The sequence below is a fragment of the Emys orbicularis genome, chromosome 1 (assembly GCF_028017835.1).
Source record: "Emys orbicularis isolate rEmyOrb1 chromosome 1, rEmyOrb1.hap1, whole genome shotgun sequence".
Taxonomy (NCBI): domain Eukaryota; kingdom Metazoa; phylum Chordata; order Testudines; family Emydidae; genus Emys; species Emys orbicularis.
In genome coordinates this window covers 67162911-67180647 of record NC_088683.1, presented here as the reverse complement: position 1 = coordinate 67180647, position 17737 = coordinate 67162911, and the positions used below count along the sequence as shown (strand labels likewise).

The window sequence follows — 17737 nt, the reverse complement described above, 5'->3', positions numbered from 1 at the left end:
GTCCAGAGGACACTCTCTGTACTTCAGGCACATAGGTTCATTAAAGAAGCATTCCCTTATCTCTCCTCAAAGGATTTTTTCTCCTAGGACTTGAGAAGGACACAAGGAAAGCTAGAGTCTTCTCAATTCAGGAAAAGTTTAACAAGATCCAGACACTGGTCTCTATGGTGTCACAGAACAGAGCATTATCCATCCAGCTTTACCTGCAACACCTAGGTCTTCTGGTCTCATACATAGAGATTACTTCATAGTTCAGGGCGTATGAAAGTTCCAGGCACTCTGGAACCATTCCACGCAGGAGATATAACAGAAGGGGAACATACTATCCAAAGAGGTTCAGTCCCTCAGCTGGAGAAGGCATGGTACTCACATAACAGTAGGATTCTCCCTTTATAATCTAGACTCCAAGTCCTGACCACAAATGTCAACCCTTCAGCTTGGGTAGCACACCTGGGCAAAACAGTACACAGGAAATGTGGTCAAGGTCAGAAAGGTGACACAGCATCAACTCCCTAGAGATGAGAGCAAGAACGCTGGTTCTTTGGGACTTCCAGGATTATCTGAGGAATGAGCATGGCTTGGTTCAATACAACAAATAAAACAGCAAGGACACACAAGGAGCTCAAGTCTAAACAGTGGTATGATGCAGATTCTTTCCTGGTAGTCTCCACCAGGGAAGTCCACACTGAGCATAAAAGCAAACTAGCTAAACCATTAGATAAACCATTTTTGGAATGGTCCCTGAACCCAGTAGTAATCCAGCTAATATCCAGTGAGCTAGGCCAGCTTCAGGTGGACCTACACACATCCAGCTGAAATGTGAAGCCTTCTCTTCACAAGGAAAGAGAACCAAGAATCACTGGGAGCAGATGAATTAGCAACTCTAGGCTTTCCTCCATCTTCAACTACTGGGAAGTGTGAATACAAAAGGAGGAAAGAACAGAAATGCTTATCACTCCAAAGGCTGTAGCCCTCAGTCTTAGTGGAACTGTTGCAGAGGTCTTAGCTGCTTCTACGTAGGTGACAGGATCTTCCAGAGCACACTTCTCATCCCAATGCAGACTACCTGAGCCTGACATCCTGAGTGGCAAGGCCTAAACAAGAAAGGATACTCATCCAAAGTAATAGAGATTCTCATAGCCTCATGCAGGCCTTTTACCCTCCTGGACCGAGCAAGAGTTTGGACAAAGTCCTCCTGTTGGTTCAAGAGAGATAGAACAAGCCCAGGAAAACAGGCATGCCAGCTCTTCTAGATTTCTTACTGCAAGGCCTAGATTTGGGGCAAGGCCCTACAACCATCACATCTCATGACCCATCCATTCAAACTGATGGCATCTAATCCTTTCCATAAAATCTCTGCTCTTGGAAGATATGAGCCATACTGTATCTTCCATGAGGACAAAGTAGTGCTCAATACTCTGGAACCATTCATAACCCAGATTAATTCCTCCTTTCATAACTTTCAGGAGATCATTATTCCTTTGTTTTACCCAGCCGAAAAAAGCCAGATGTGAGGAGAGCAGTTCATCCATATCTTAAATAGAGCTGATTAACCCAATAAAACTTCATTCTTATTGATTTCCTTCCACCTCAAACACCTTATGATGAAAGTATCCAAGTCTTCCATTGCTAGGTAGATCGAGGTTGCCTCTTGATACTTAACCAGAAGGATGCAACAAGTGTACTCTAGTAGATGTGGAGATTTAGGCCCAGATCCTTGAAGATATTTAGGCATCTCACTCCTATTGATTTCCTCAGTTTCATTGACTGATTGAGAATCTGGGCCTTAATATTCTACATACCGAGACTCAAATGACTGAAGGTGTTGAATTGGTTTCTAATAGGACTTGGAATTGTTAATAGTAGTTAGATTTCATCCATTCTAACTGAAGCTGTTCCAGACATGAAAAATGGCATTAAATTATGGAAATACCTTTCTTCACCCTTCTACCAGCCAGGTAAGTAAAACATCCAGTCCTGTTGGTGAAGGGATTTTAATTCTTCACAGACAGTTAATTCCATATTAGTGTGCTGAAAAAGTGAAAAAGCAAGACATTGACTCTACTGTGATGTATGAGCAAACAGAAGACCAGACTTCTTGGACACTGACTACTGAGATTACTAGTGTAAAAAATTTAGTAAAGGAATCCATCCGTCCTTGCTATATGCTCCCAGTTGTTTTTAAATTAATAGCTTTGTTTTACCAAAAGAAGCACATTTAGCCTCAGTTCAAACTCATCCTTTATTTCTCGGACCAGATATAATCGTGGGTTTGATAAATCTACTGTTTGGGGACCAGTTAAATACCAGGCTAAAAAATTTCATCAGATATCAACAAGGAATCTGGGTAATAAAAAATATCATATAATTTGTTGAAAATAAACATCATATTTTCCAGCTGTCCTTTAAAGGCAAAATCAATAGAACTATACTTCATACAAAAGCTATTTCCTACTTACCAATGTGAAAATCCTCTGAGACATGCAGCACAAATAAAAATAAAGATTATCTGAAGACAGTATCTAGAAGATGGACTATACCACTACTGATGGGATTCCTAAATGGAGCGCCAGATTCTTCTGAGGGACTTGCCCATCCTTCCAGCCAATCAGAGCAAAGGATAGGGCTGTAGCCCCTTTCTGCCACTGCCTCCAGCTAAGTTCTTTGTCCCTCCCCTGAGTAACACTAAAAAGTACTTTTTTCTGCCTGCTTTGTGTTGTGTAGTGCAGCTGCAGAGAGGAGAGAGAACACGTGGCAACTGAAGAAGTGGGAGCATTAGGGGCAAGTCAAGGAAACCATTCAGAGTAAACTACAGCGGAAAGACCAGGGAGGTAGCTAAGGGAGCATGGCGAGAGAGAGGGTGAGAACTAGAGGAAAGAGGTGGTGGAAGGGGAAGGAAAAAGAGCAAACCCCAGACTGAACAATAGCGAGTGAAACCAGAAAAAAGGAGAAAAATGATTGAAATAAAAAGCAGAATAAGAGAAAGCAAAGACGAAAAAGTGACAGTAGAGAGAGTAATGGGGAGAAAACAGGCAAAACACAGCGAATGCTCCAGGCAGGGAATGGCACTGATACCCAGCAGTAGGGGAGTTCAGACACTGATCTATGCAATGGGGGCTCAAGTCAAAAAAGGTCAGGACTCACTGCACTAGTAAAATACTGGGTTAGATATGGATTACATATATTGTATTAGTAAGATACTATATTGGATATATTTGGCTGTTTGAAATCAGTGCTGGTAATTAAACGCAAGTACTCAGAATGGTAGAAAAAGCCAGTTTTTAAGCTCAAAGACTTTTCTGAAACAGCATTTGAAAAGGCCTTTCAGTGTTACCTGGGAGTAACTGCATCTGTATCTGAGCAGATATCCTCACCAGTGCTGAACAATATCTTAGAACAGACACTGGCGCTCTATGGAAAGACATTGTGAAAGGAGACACATTTGCTTGAAATGGCCAACCACAATCTGCCTAACTGATGGTGGTTGTAAGAAAGCATCCTTGAAGCAAAGATGCCTCATCTGTGAAGCATTTCAAGCTATAATGTTTGTGGCATTAAACGCTATTATGTTAATGGAGTACTAATAACACTAGTTTGGCAATATGCTATTTATCAAGGAAGCACAGAAATACCACCATAATGGTGCTTCCTGTGTGTGTGTGTGTGTGTGCACATGCACACTTCTTCCGAGCTTCTTGTCCATCCAGCCTACTGCTAGCCCTTTAAAATGCTATGCTGGTGTCATTCTGTATTGTGTTTCTGCAGTAAATTGGTTGTTTTTATCAAAACTCTCTTACTGGCCCACTCTCCTACGTGTCACTGTTAGCAAAATCTTGCAGGAGAAAGTTGGTAACAAGACTTCAGCACTTTTATGAAACAAAGCATAAATCCTTAACAATAAGAATGGTCCTGGGAATAGACTTCATTGGGGCTTAAGCACATGCTGAAGCACTTTGCTGGATCAAGCGCTAAGTCTGTGAAATAGCATTGAAGTCCTGAAAGAGAATCTATACCCTGCAGGCTGTGGTTTGCATACAGCAATTGCAGCAGTTGCTCTGATGGAGGTAGGGATGGGGTTAAATTGATTATGATAAATGTAGCATAGAATGAAGGAGACAGCTGAAAGTGTCAGGATTTCGTCTTGGACTAGATACGTTTGCGAGACATTATTTGCAGACTGGAGGGCCCTCTTTGCATACCACAAGGGAAATGTGTGGGTGGAAAAGCCTAATTACAAATATTTCATTGCACTGATCAGCTATGAACTGTAATGATGCCTGGTTCACTAACTTTCATTAAGATGTCCCAGTTATTACAGAAGGAAATTTACATTAGATTGTTCTTAGAATCTGCTTCTCATTCCCCTTATAAAACACTGCTCAAAATCCACCTCTTCTGCAACCAGTCAGCTGCTAGTAATTGCCCGAGTATGGGAGACTGGCTATCACCTACTTTTTGTATCCTACCTACTCTCACATTCTTATTGTAATGCTTCCCCTTTTTAATCTAAACAGCTAGTCAGCATTCAGAGCCCTGGGGATGTTCCAGTTGGAAGTAGAAATGGATGGAGTCTAGTATTCTTTCTGGTGCAGTCATCTTGTTTATTTTCAAGGAATGCACGAAGTCCTGTTTCTCTGAACGTAGGAGGAACCAAGAATAAAAGGAGCAGTTTCTTAACTGACAGCCCCAAGCCTCTTTACCCAACACCAGACCCAAAAGTTCTCTCTAGCTTTTTCCAGGGTCACAATGTGCTGACAGGCTCCTACTTGGCTTCCTTGCTTTTTGCCTCTGCTGCTCTCTCTCTTTTGTGTGTCCCCCCTTCTCTTGTAGGGTGTGTCTACACTGCACACTAAGCCTGAGCTCTGACTTATATTTGAGCCCAAGCTCCCCTTCTGTCCACACAGAAATCAGTCTGCTCAGGTCAGCAAGCACTTAAGACCCCAGGTCCTGGGACCCTGTTAAGAGGGTGGGTCAGAACCCAAGTCCCACTGTGACTCATGTCTAAGCTCTGTCATTTTGCAATGTTGACGTAGCTCAAGCCACGGACCCAAGTCTGAAGGTCTGGGTAGCGCAGTAGGGATGCGTTAGCACAGCTGTGAGATCTGGTTCTAGCAATTGTAAGTCCAGGTTTACAATGCAGTGTGGACGCTCAAGCGTGGGCTTGAAAACACCAAGTCTCACAGATCAGGTCCACAAAGCAGAGTAGATGTCTGTCCCCCGTCCGTCCTCCCTCCCGTCCCCCAAACCCCCCCCCCCAAAAAATGCTCAGCAAAAGCCCTCCACCACTCAGTCCAAACTCCTGGGCAGATTCACAAGCCCCTTTTGTCTTAAGTAAGGGGGTTTCGGTTTAACTTTTCCTGACAGTTATGTTCATTGAAAGGTGCATTAACATCCAATCTCAGAGGTTTGTGATACAAGCAGTCACCGGTATCTCTCAGCATAACACTGACATTCTGTTGTTGTAGCTGCTGTGTGTGACAAGACACTTGTCTGACTAATGCACTGCAAAGTGAAGCCTGTGTGGTGTTTGTACATTTGACTGAACTTCTCTTTGTGAACCCAGCTTTTCAGGTGCCCACGACAACAGTGAAACTGACCAGGAGGAAAACTTCTGGTCTCAGGCACTGGAGGATTTAGAGACCTGTGGCCAGTCAGGAATTCTGAGGGAACTCGAGGTAGTGCAATCTTTCTAATAGAGATATAACATTTTTGTTTGTCTTACATTCATTTTCTGTTCTCTTCTTCTTTTTTCTTTATTTGCATTAATCACACAAATTCATTTAAAAGCTTTAACCCCTTTCCACAGGACAAGGCTGACAGGCGTCTGTATTTGAGAAACATGACTCTCTTGGTACCTACCCTTTATGTTTATATTTTTGCTTGTGCAGCTGCCTCCCCTACCCCAAATAAAGCTATTTTCTGTTATATTATGCAGTTGAAAGTAGATAAACATGATCACCCAAAAGCTTCCTGTCTTGTAGCTTCTGTTGTGCGCTCTGCTAACACATGCAGCATTTTGTGCAGAATTTTTAAGTGGCCAGAATTTTCCAGCAGCGGTGCATCCCACTCCTTAGAGACGCTTCATGAAGTTTTTCTTGGCATGTTATAATTTGCCTCTGGTCTGTAACCTACTTTGATTAAGATGAACATAAAAGAAAAACATCATCTAAAATGTTTTTAACAGGAATCTGTCACCTTGTGAACAAAAACAGCACAAGAAATGTTCACAGTAAAGAAAAGTTGTTGTATACAACAAATTTTCACATTGCATCCTGAAGTTAATTGCAAACCTGAACTCCATTATAACTTTGTATCAGATGATTTTGGGGGAGGTAGGAGGAAACAATAACTGTGCATTTTTAATACATTTTCTGTAAGTTCTTTAATCAGAACTATTAAAAATATACTGACAGTTTAAAAACTGTCAAATGGAAAATCCTAAAAATATATTCTTTTATGTTCTTTTCAATTTCCTGAGCTCCAAAACTGGCAAAATCTCATTTTCATTTTTATGTCATATGAAGTCTCTTAGCAACCACAAGGAATGTGAATGGCATAACTAGGTGAAACTTTTGCAGTTCTAAATGATTGTACATGCTCAGATTTATGGCTTCCGTATTGCATGTACGGTTACTTTAATGTGATTCTGAAATACTTGTAATTGCAAGACAGAGAAATTAAGAGAAAAGTTAATGTCGGTTTAGTTTAATTCTGTGGTTATCTATGGCATGGTACCACGGGGTTCTCTTGTGATTTTCATTATTCAGAGCACAGTAAAAGGGTATGGAAATAGATAACTGAAATGGATATTTCAACAAATTGACGTTCTTACAGTTTTTACCATCAATTTATGGGTTTAAAAATTAAAAATCAAAACTGTAGTTGAGTGCTTTACTGCTATCACTATATGTAATTGTATGGCCAGCACAATTCTGAACAGACATCTGTCCACGTAAGATTATAGTAGTATTCCCAATGGATGACAAGATGTCTTTTTGCATCAGAAGGCTAAAATGGGCTGTGCCTGTTTTTAAAGTATCATCCCTACTTCCTTCATTAGGACTCCCTTCTCATTGCTCATTTCAAGGTCTTCAGCCAAACAGCAAGGTGAAATACACTTTATCAAGTCCTCTTGCAGCTGCTGTTTCACAAGGGAGCATCATAAGTCACACTTAATGTGTTGGGAAGCTGTTACAACCATAGTACTGTCACATAATTAAGGCAGTGCTGGTGCTGACGGGAACATGGGCAGCACCAAATCCATCACCAGAACCAGTGGTTCTAATCAAAAACGTATCTGATTTTCTTCTCCATTCCCATATTTGGGAAGGGCTGTCTGCATCCTCTGTCCCCTTGAGTTGTGACCTTTCTGCTGCTTCTTCCCCAATCTAAGAGGAGACTCCCTTCCTCATCAAAATCCCTGCCCTGGCAGTGGTTACAACCTTTACCCCCAGTGCTTGCAGAAAGTAAAACAATGTTTAAGGGCATCTGATTAGATTTTTACATTCCACAACACAGAGGAAACAATTCCTCCTCTATATTGATATTTGTCGGCATTAAGCTATTCTACCCTGGGGATGAAGTGGGAGTTTTGCCTTTGACTTCAGTGGATCCAGGTTTTCACCCTTTGCATCCACAGCAATATTACCAATGAGAAGGGTCCTGTTCCTGGGAGAATGAAATTGATGCAAGAGACAGAGCTTTGTATCTCTTCATATATGCCGGTGGTACTTCAGAAAGTTACTGCTACAGCATCATTATTATATTCGGGTTCTTCTCAAGCAGCTACTCTAAATGATCTGCTGTTCTGTGGCAGTGTCTAGTCACCATCAAAGGCAGTGCTGGTTCTAGGGTTGCCTTCACACTTTGCTGGTTCAAGTATTTTTCCTTGAAATCGGCATATGCCACTATAGTAAATGCCTTCTTTTGTTCAAGTTCTAGGGAAAGCTAATGTTCCAGAATTTGGCTGTCATTTCATTGTAAAAATATCCTCAGTGTAAGTAAACAGTTGTACTGTTCAGGGCATTTGACTTAATAAAAATAGCAGTTTTAATGCTTTCTTTGGCATTTTGGTTTAAAATATCATCTGAAAACCTTTCGCTCACGGTTGGGCTTTTTTTAGTGATTTACAACCAGTTTGTATGTCTATCCTCCTGCCTTTTACTGTGCCCTGAAGTGGTTTTGTTTTGACGAGAGATTAGAGAATTGTGCCTAGTGTTATGAAGTAACCCTTTCTTTAATCCAAGTTATAATTTAAAAAAAACCTGTTTGTTAATGCTGTAGGCAACAATTATGTCAGGAAGTACAATGAGCTTGAATCATGAAACTCCACAGCCTCGCAGCCAACTGGGAAGACAAGCCAGTTTCCAGGAAAGAAGCAATGTGAGGCCACATTACAGCCAGGCTGCCCGCAGTAACACGCTGCCATCAGACATGGGGAGAAAGTCTGTGGTTTTGAGAAAAATTAAACAAGAAATGAAAGAAATCATGTCACCAACGCCCGTTGAGTTACACAAGGTCTGTAATTTTTATTTTAGCAGTAATCCTTGCTTTGGATTAATGCATGCAGCATAGGGAATCTAATTATGTGTGATATATTAAGTACTTTTCATAATAGTCCCATAGACTGGCTTTTGGGGCTGTGTATATTATTTCTTGCAAACATACTAATGATATATTCTTATGGGGGAACAAATAGAGTAAGATGTATTGTCATTTGCTGTTTGCTTTTAAAGCATATCCTCAGTGGATACTGCTCTTTTCCAAGGAGAATCTGCTAATAATTTGATTTGACAACAGTGATAATTCATCTCTGCATAAGGTATTTATTAAGACAACAAAGTTTAATTTGTAGAAAAGATATTTCTTTAGAAAACTATGCACAATGGCTTGTGGCTCGCATAGTTGCCTTGCAACATATTACATTACTTTAGTTGTTTCCTTCTTCAAATTAACATAGCCTACCATGTACTTGATAAACCAACTTGAAATCTATAGGACAGAGGTTAAACATTCACAGCTGCCACTCAACACATTGGGATCCCTTTTCTGTGAGAGGGATAAAATAATCGTCAGTCTAGGAAATAGTGTCAGAGGCGTTAGTCTGTACAGGTCTGTCACATCTTCCGCTGGGGTTACGTTCCGCAGTCAGCGTGTAAAGCGAAAATCACGTATAGTCAAAATTACATTGAGTGTAATGGCGGGCGGAATCGCCCGCACTACAGGTACAGTATTAAAATTGTTATTTTTCTCTTTTTTTTGTTTTTTGTTTTGGTTTTGCCGACCGCGTAAAGCTGAAATCGCGCATGTTAAATGCGCGTAAGATGCGACAGACCTGTATCCACAAAAACAACAAGGAGTCCAGTGGCACCTTAAAGACTAACAGATTTATTTGGGCATAAGCTTTTGTGGGTAAAAAACCCACTTCTTCAGATGCATGGAGTGAAAATTACAGATACAGGCCTAAATATACTGGCACCTGAAGAGAAAGGAGTTACCTTACAAGTGGAGAACCAATGTTGACAAGGCCAATTCAGTCAAGGTGGATGTGGTCTACTCCCAGTAATTGATTAGGAGGTGTCAATACCAAGAGAGGGAAAATTGCTTTTGTAGTGAGCCAGCCACTCCCAGTCCCCATTCAAGCCCAAATTAATGGTGTTAAGTTTGCAAAAGTCTAGGAAATGTGGTTTATATAAAAGAGGTTAGCTTTTCATTTCCTGGGGACAGGCATTCATAGACAGACCCTGTGGCAGAAAGGTGACTGTACAGCTGAAGGCAGTCTTCGGTAAAGCTGTGCAAAATATTCATAATGAACTTCAAGTCTGCTCTATTGAACCTTAAGTATGATGCGTCTATGAACTGCAACCAGTGTTTCCAGAAGTTTGTGAAACTTTGGTGGGAATCCAGTGACTCTCCTGCATTCCCCCTTCCCCATCAAGCTTTGGGATAATTCCTTCCCTCAGGAGACATCTAAGGTAAGGAGGGAGGGGTCTCCCTTGAAGGAAGGAGCCAGTTTATGGAGGAATTCCTCATGAGAGGTTAAAAGCCATCAGCCTCAAACCTCAGAGAGAATTTGCACATCTTGATTTGTGTCTAATCTCTGCACACAGTCCTGCAGGTTTCTATTCCTGTACTGAACCTTCATGTCTCTCACAGCCCTACCATGTACCAAATTAAATGTTCCCAGATAGCAGCTGCAAGTGGATCCGTTATTTGGAAGAGGAGTTAATTGCCACTGTAATCAATCAGTGGGATCAGTCAGCTTAGTACATGCTCATTCCAGAAATCATTTGATTCTCAGTTTGATGTGAAATGATTGGTGGACTTGTAAAAAGCACAGTCTTCAAGAATTTTCATCTGTCCAGTTAATGTGAGACAGAGAATAAAGGTACATTGAAGGGGTCCTTAAAGTCTTTCCCCATCAAGCAAAAAGGCTGTTTTCTTCTGTAGGGAATTAAAACCTGCTTTTTCTCCTTTTCAACGATGAATTTGTTTCATCATGCTGCTGAGTCAGATTTCTGCTATTGGGTGTTTAATTCCATTTGCTACCTCAAAGTCCCTGTCTTTCATCCTTCTCTCCCGTCAGCTGCTATTTTTTCTATTATTTTTTTATTGCTATAACTGTTACATTTTCTGAATGGAGATAGAATAACTGAATGTTTTTCCACTCTGCACAGAAATAAAGTTGTTGAGTTTCCTAGTACTATCTACATCTTCTGTCAAGATTTCCTCACCCCACCCCCTCTCAAAATTTACAAGTCAATCCCTCTCCTCAAATGTTTATCTTGTATTTTTGTAAAAACTTCCAAGGACCGAATCCTGCAATCTAGTCCACCCAAGTCAACGGGGCCCACTCAAAGCCTTAGTCTTCACATCATGTGCTATCCTTTTTTTATTTTGTCACACTTGTCTTTGTAAATCATTTTCTCAATTCTCTTAATCTGGTTCCATGTATTTCATCTGACGTAGCAATGAACCTGCTGTTTTCTCTTTCTGCCGTGATTGTACCCATTAGTTCAGTGATCCTAGGTACTGATCACTTTTTATTTATACCATTGAGAGAAAAATATACTAGAAACATTCTCAGCTTTTAAAGGGGGCGGGGGGCGGAAGGAACACCAAATGATTGGAAGGTAGCACAATAGCCAAAAGTGTTGGATTCCAGCACAAAATAGCATCTGGCATAAAAATGTCTGACATGAATACTCTGTAGCAACAGGTGTTTTTGTAGGCAATACTTGCTGTGTGTCAGAAGTTTGTGGCACTACTAGCCAGTTTAAAAAAGGGAGGAGGCCATTTATATTTTTAATGGTAAAATCCTTTTGCCCAAGAACCTAATGTAAAGTGCTATGAGGTAACAAAAGGAAAAAGGCAGCCAAGTGGTTATTTTAAAATTTGAGATATATTTTCTCAAAGTTCTGGATTGCAACAGAAGATGCAAATTCCCCAGGGAGAGTTTTTCTCTTTGGGGCTTGAAAAACGCGGTCGTGAGACACATACAGAATATTGTGTGCTAGGTAGCAAAATTAAATTCACTATTCCTGCCCATATATATTAATCAAACCATGATGAGGGTAAATAGAAGAATTATAGGAATGATTCTCCACACAGAACCAGTGGCTTTCACTGTTGATATTTATTGGCTTTGCTATGCAGCAGTGCAATAAAACAAAACATTACTAGAAAAAAACCTTTGTTATAGTCACAACAGTGTTGCTTTTGTTTTGATGGGAGTTTAAGTATTGCTCTACTTTTTTTCTCCCACTGTCACTTACGAATAAAGAGGAGGGAGAGAGAGTACAAGTCAGTCCTGAACTAAGCTGTACTTATTAAGTGTTCAATGGAAGAATGTTGAAAGAGAAAATAGAACAACAATCTTTGCCTTGTGTATTTACATAAGGCTGTAGTTGGAGTTTTTCAAGTCAAAGTAAATAAGGTTCATAGTCTCCCTGATGGTTCATTTCCTTCAACAAAAAGGAACTGAAGCTGATCCAGGAGTTAGCATGCCAAGTAAGCTAGGAACAGAGCAGGAGATCTATGAATGGAGAAATGTCTACAATTAGATGGAAGACATAAGAATCAGGATCTGGAGGAATGAGCCATATTGAGCTTTTCCACTCCGATGCTACCTAGGCAATAATTAAAGATGGCACTGAGTGTTCCCTAACTGGCAATATTTTCATACCCCCCGCCCCTAATATGTACGTGTGTTTGTTTTCTCTTTATCTTTCACCAACTCTAGTTGTGGGTTGATGTTACTGGGGGGAGGTAAAAAGGTGGTTCTTGTATTTGCATCTGAACAAGCTGTGGCAGAGAAAAGCCTTCTAAGTATTCTACAGCAAGAGTCTTACCACTGAAAATGCTCTACCCACTGCAGGCAAGAGTCTGAGTCTGGGCCAGCTGCATACACTTGGGGAACCATATCTGTTTTGGAAAATTGTGATTGGATAGGCAGTCTTTGAGGGAGCTTAGACACAGCCCATTAAGTCTGTGATCCATCAAGGTGCCTAGCACGTGCTTAACTTAAGCACAAGAATATTTGCATTGAGTTTAATGGGACTACTCACATTCTAAGTACCTTGCTGAATCAGAGCCATAAAGGGCCATGTCCATCTACCTTGTTGAATCTCAGGGCATTTATGCCTTGTAGATGAGGGCTCACATCTTAACTTCAATCCAAAACAGGATTAGCAGACAGAGGTCTCATGCATTGGGTTTGCCATTTTGTGATGGTAATGATGCTAATAGAACTGGACTCCAAGGGTATGTCTACAATACCCGCCGGACCGGCAGGCAGCGATCGATTTATCGCGTCTAGCCTAGATGCGATAAATCGACCCCCGAGCCCTCTCCCGTCGACTCCTGTACTCCAGGGCCGCGATAGGCACAGGAACAGTCGACGGCAGCAGTCGACTCACCGCGGTGAAGACACCACAGTAAGTCGATCTAAGTACGTCGACTTCAGCTACATTGTTGACGTAGCTGAAGTTGCGTAACTTAGATCGATCCCCCCACCCCCACCCCAGTGTAGAACAGGGCTTAGTCAATTCACTTTCACTTGTAAAATAATAATGTAGTACTGTACTGATGAAAAAGCCCACTGCTATAACACACATGCAAAAAAACCTTAATCCAGTTATGATGCAGATGGAGGAGGACCATGAAGTGGAGTGGCTAAAACTATTTAGAGTGGAAGCCCGAATGGGTCTGACAGGCATTTGTTTTAATGATACTGCTTAGCCATGCATATGTGGTCTTGTCACTGTTAAGTCAGGAAAAAGAAAACACCAGGTTAAGAAGAATTATTATTTAACATATATATTGCGATAGTTCCTACGGACCAGCCAAGTCAGGGCCTCACCCTACAAGGTTCTGAATAAGGTCACAAGAACAACCTCTGTCCTCAGCTTGTGAGTGTGTAAAAAAGATCAAGGTTGTAAAATAAATCTTAATGTAAACCTCATTATCAATTATACACAACTACATTGTATTATTGTTTTCATGCAATGAGGTTCTCTTAAGCAATTGATTAAAATTAAATGAGAAAACCACATCAGAATCTAAACACTATCATTCCAGCTCTTTTAAAAAAAAATTTAGATGGTAATACACAACTCTTAATTAAGCTGGATAATGTATTGCTACATCAGCACCCAAGTATAATTAATCCCTTGATTGACTAGATAAGTATGTGGATTCATTTTTCTATAAACCGCAGGGGACTCTTAAAAAAGTTTCACACAACTCTATTCTAGTCCCTTTGACAGCAAAAGAATTTAACAATCATCAGGTAATTTTTCAACTTTCTCATTTTCAATAGTCATCTGCCTAAAATTACAAGCAAGTTGAGAAATTTGAATGGCTGACTCAATCTGCTCTAGATGTAAAAAATTAAAATCCAGACGTTTTCCCAGAGCTCAGGGCGAAAAAATAGAAACAGATGCTTCTTTAAAGACTCACGACTTCATACGTTTCTACTTAAAATTTGTGAATATTTAATTTCCTAAGTTTCCATCTCAGATTTTGTGTTTTCTTGATCTACTGATGCAATTTTAAAAGTCTAACGAATCTTCCACCGAGGCCAAAACTTCCAAACAGTTATGATCAAAATTACTCCCTAAAACAATACAAAATAGCTTAGGTGATATATTCATTATCAACAATAGCGCACCTTTCAGATAAGCCAGTTTAGTGACAAGTAAGCAAGCTACAACTGAGCTACCTGAGTGAAAAAGGTTTTGCCCATAATGAATCTTAAATACAAAGCAAAAGATTTCAGACAGCAGAGCTTTTCTGGGAATTTTTCAGATATTCCCAATTCTCAATATCTCAGGGCGAAAAAATCCTATAACCCAAATAACAAAAGAAAGCTACCTGCAGAATATTGCCTTTCAACAACAACTTGACCACCAAGTCAATAGTAGTAATATTGCCACTTTGTTCTTTAGAGAAACTCATTCTCTTTCCTCTATTTTTTAAACTTCTATTAAAATAAGAGTTAAGAATATAAAGATATTGACACAACAAGAAACAGCCTTCGGTGCAAAAAAGCAAATCCCTTATGTTCTGTAAATCCTGAGGTCACTAGAGAAGTTAGATGGAGTCAGCAAGAGCCTGCAGTGTGAAAGAATACGTCTCATAGCAGCAGAATCCCTGCCAAAGTCTCAAAGCAACTTGTAGTACATGAAAATGAATCCTTATAGCCAGCTAAAGTTTGATTGTGGTGTAGAAGAACCTGCATAGGAAGAAAATGTCAGGTACTAAAGGGCTCTTTAACCTAGTGGAAAATGAGGAATTTCTTACCCGATAATTTTCTTTCTGCAGCCCAGCATCTCCAACAATACTGTTGGGCTACTCAGAGGCAGTGCAGCATTGCACCACAGCCCATGCAGGCCATGCCCCCTTCTCCGGCTTCCCTCCAGAAGAGCCATTCCAAAAGCAATGCACAAAGTCTTTGAATATGATTAGTCACAATAATCTTAATAACAAACTGTAAGTTATGTGTGATAGACTAACTGGCCTGCGAACTCCATAGCTGAGGGGGCCCAAGCCAACTAGGTGCAAACGAGGCTGTTGTCTTGGCCTGATGGAGCAGAGACCCCCAGCCAGGACTGCAAGGAGGAGGATGATCCCCCTGCCATGGGGAAGGCCACCCTGCTGCTAAACAGCTCCTGCCTGGGGATGGCCCCTCACTCTTGGCTGGTGAACAAACAAGTGGGGCTGCAGAAGGCTCTCTGCAGGGCTGGTGACACCTCATCCCAGCAGGTGCAAGTTGTGGGGAAGGGTGCAAGCCTGGCAAGGCAGAGCAGAGAACTGGCACTCTCAGGTGGTGAATGAGTGGGGCTGTGACAGCAGGACTGCAGAGGGCTTCCTGTGCTGCTGTAGGATCAGTGACACCTGATGTCTACAGGTGCATGGGGTGGGAGTGGGAGGCTGCTCTTGTTCAGACTGTTATCGATGGATTCCCCCCCCCCCATCACTTTGTGTCAGCTGAAATTGACATTTACCAACATCTATTGATTTAAATTGAATCCTGCCAAACCTCTGCATACCCCAGACCCATAGAACTTCCCAGGATTAATGCCTGCTTCAAGTCCAAGACTTGTGTTTGAACTGAAGCATCCCTTCTTAAAAAAATCCAATCTTGATTTAAAAGTGTCCAGGGATGGAGACTTCACCACAACCCTTGGTAAATTGCTCCAATGATTAATCACCCTCATTGTTAAAAACGTGCACCTTATTTCTAGTCTGAGTTTGTCTAGCTTCACCTTCTAGTCATTGGTTCGTGTTATACCTCTGTTGGCGAGATTGAAGAGCCTTCTATTAAATTTCTGTTGCCAATGTACGTACTTACAGACTCGGATCAAGTCACCCCTTAACCTTCTCTTTGATCAAATAAACAGATTAACCTTCAGTTTAAGCAGTGACTTCTATCTCTATAAGGCATATTTTCCAATCCTTCATAGGGGAAGCTGCAAGCAGTAAACATTAAACAGGGACAGATAAAGAAACGGACTGAAATAGAGAAATCTTGCCTCCTAAGTAAATTCATGAATGGCACAAGTTTGGTTTTTGTTGTTGTTTTTGTGTTTTCTTTGATCACCACATGCACTACTTTCCTTGCAAAGAAGGCCTCTGCAGAGGACAGAAAGTCCACCTTATAATATTTAATAAATGTGTTGATGGACAACCATATTGCTGCCCTACAGACTTCCTCAGTCAAAGTACAAGATTTTTCTGCACATGATCTTCCCAGGGATCTTGTAGAGTGTGCTCTGCTTTCTTCAGGACTAGGTTCGCCTGATGCCTCCAGAAAGCATAATTTAATCTATCTGCCAGAGATAGTGTGGGTGCCTGAAGACCTTGGCACTTTGGGTCAAAGAACACAAATAAGATGATGGATCAATTCAGTGTGCTTGAGGTATATCTTTAGTGCTCTGCCTACGTCCAGATTATCTCACAGCTTTTCAGTAGGGTGCTGTGGATTTGGACAGAATGATGAAAGCACTGCTCCCTATGAAGCATGGAAAGATCAATTCACCTTTGGTAAGAGATCCTAGCACCCTTAGAACCATCTTGTCATTGAAAAACACCATGGTTCCTGGATAGATAGAACGGCTAACTCCAAGACTCAGCTAGTAGACATGAGAGTGACCAAAAAGCAGGTTTTAATGGATGGGTAGAATGGTGCGAGTGTTGTCACTGAAGCAAAGGGTGGGCAGTTAGGGCTTTTAGCACAAGTGGCAGGCCCCACTTAGGAAAAGTTGGTCTGACTGCAAATCTAGCTGCTCTGAGAAATCTTCAAACTTGAGGACTGTCAGCTAACGAGACCAAGGACCCTGGGTGCAAAACAGTGCTTATGGTTGACACCTCATGGGCTATATAGTGCTGGGCTGAAGTCCCTTTTCCATACTGTCCTGCATAGCTGTGATACCAGTGTCCTTGGGGTTTCTGTTTTCTTGATATGAACTGTACTGTTCCCAGATGGAAGAATAAGCCTTTAGCATTAAAGTTCTTCTGGAGGTCAGCAGAATCCAAGGGCAATTAGCACTTCCCTCTCAACAGCCAAGCTGCCAGCTAGATACTGCCAGGGTCTGAATGGAGGATGGGACGTTGGTGAAGGATGTCCTTTCTCACTGGAAGATGCAGTGGAGGTTCCAATACCAGGTCCAAAAAAATAGTCTCCTGATTCATCAGGCCAGAGCACAGCCTGTTGTCATAGTGAGCTCTTAAGAGATGGTGCTGCCATCTCTGTTTTTGCAGTCTGATCCAGTTCTCTGAAGTCAGGATAGTTCTTGTCTAGGGCTGCTAGGTCATCCAGCCAGGTCACTGTGGCTCTTGCAAAGCAGGTCACTGCTGGGGATGCCCGGAGAGTAGCCAAGGAAGCTTCAAAATCCCTTCTGTTGGATGTATCCTTGGGAAAGAAAATCCATTCCAATGGTATTAGTGTACCTTTTGCTAATGTTGCCACTGCCGTCTTGACCTTGGTATTTCTGTGGTGGCATTTTTTGGCTCTTGCATCATACTATCACAGAATTGTGGGAGTCGCTGAACTACAGAAAGGCATACTAAGAATCAATGGCTGGAAATTAAAGCCAGAAAAAATTCAAATTGGAAAAAAGGAACAAATTTTTTAACCAGGAGGATGATTAATCATTGGAACAAAACTACCAAAGGAAGTGGTGGATTCTCCATCTCTTGAAGCCTTCAAATCAAGACTAGATGCCTTTCACGAAGA

General features: G+C 41.3%; 1 protein-coding gene across 5 annotated transcripts in view; it reads left to right on the top strand.

Annotated features, from left to right (window-relative positions):
• The window catches only part of GRIP1 (glutamate receptor interacting protein 1), a 358951-nt gene that overhangs the window by 335689 nt on the left and 5525 nt on the right, over positions 1-17737 (top strand). For 3 of the 5 annotated variants that reach the window (XM_065419580.1, XM_065419571.1, XM_065419563.1), the window contains 3 exons: positions 5564-5675; positions 5807-5851; positions 8284-8517. In XM_065419580.1, coding sequence (XP_065275652.1) covers positions 5564-5675; positions 5807-5851; positions 8284-8517 — 391 coding nt within the window. The remainder of the gene's footprint in view (positions 1-5563; positions 5676-5806; positions 5852-8283; positions 8518-17737) is intronic. The other 2 variants (XM_065419595.1, XM_065419588.1) reach the window with 1 other exon arrangement.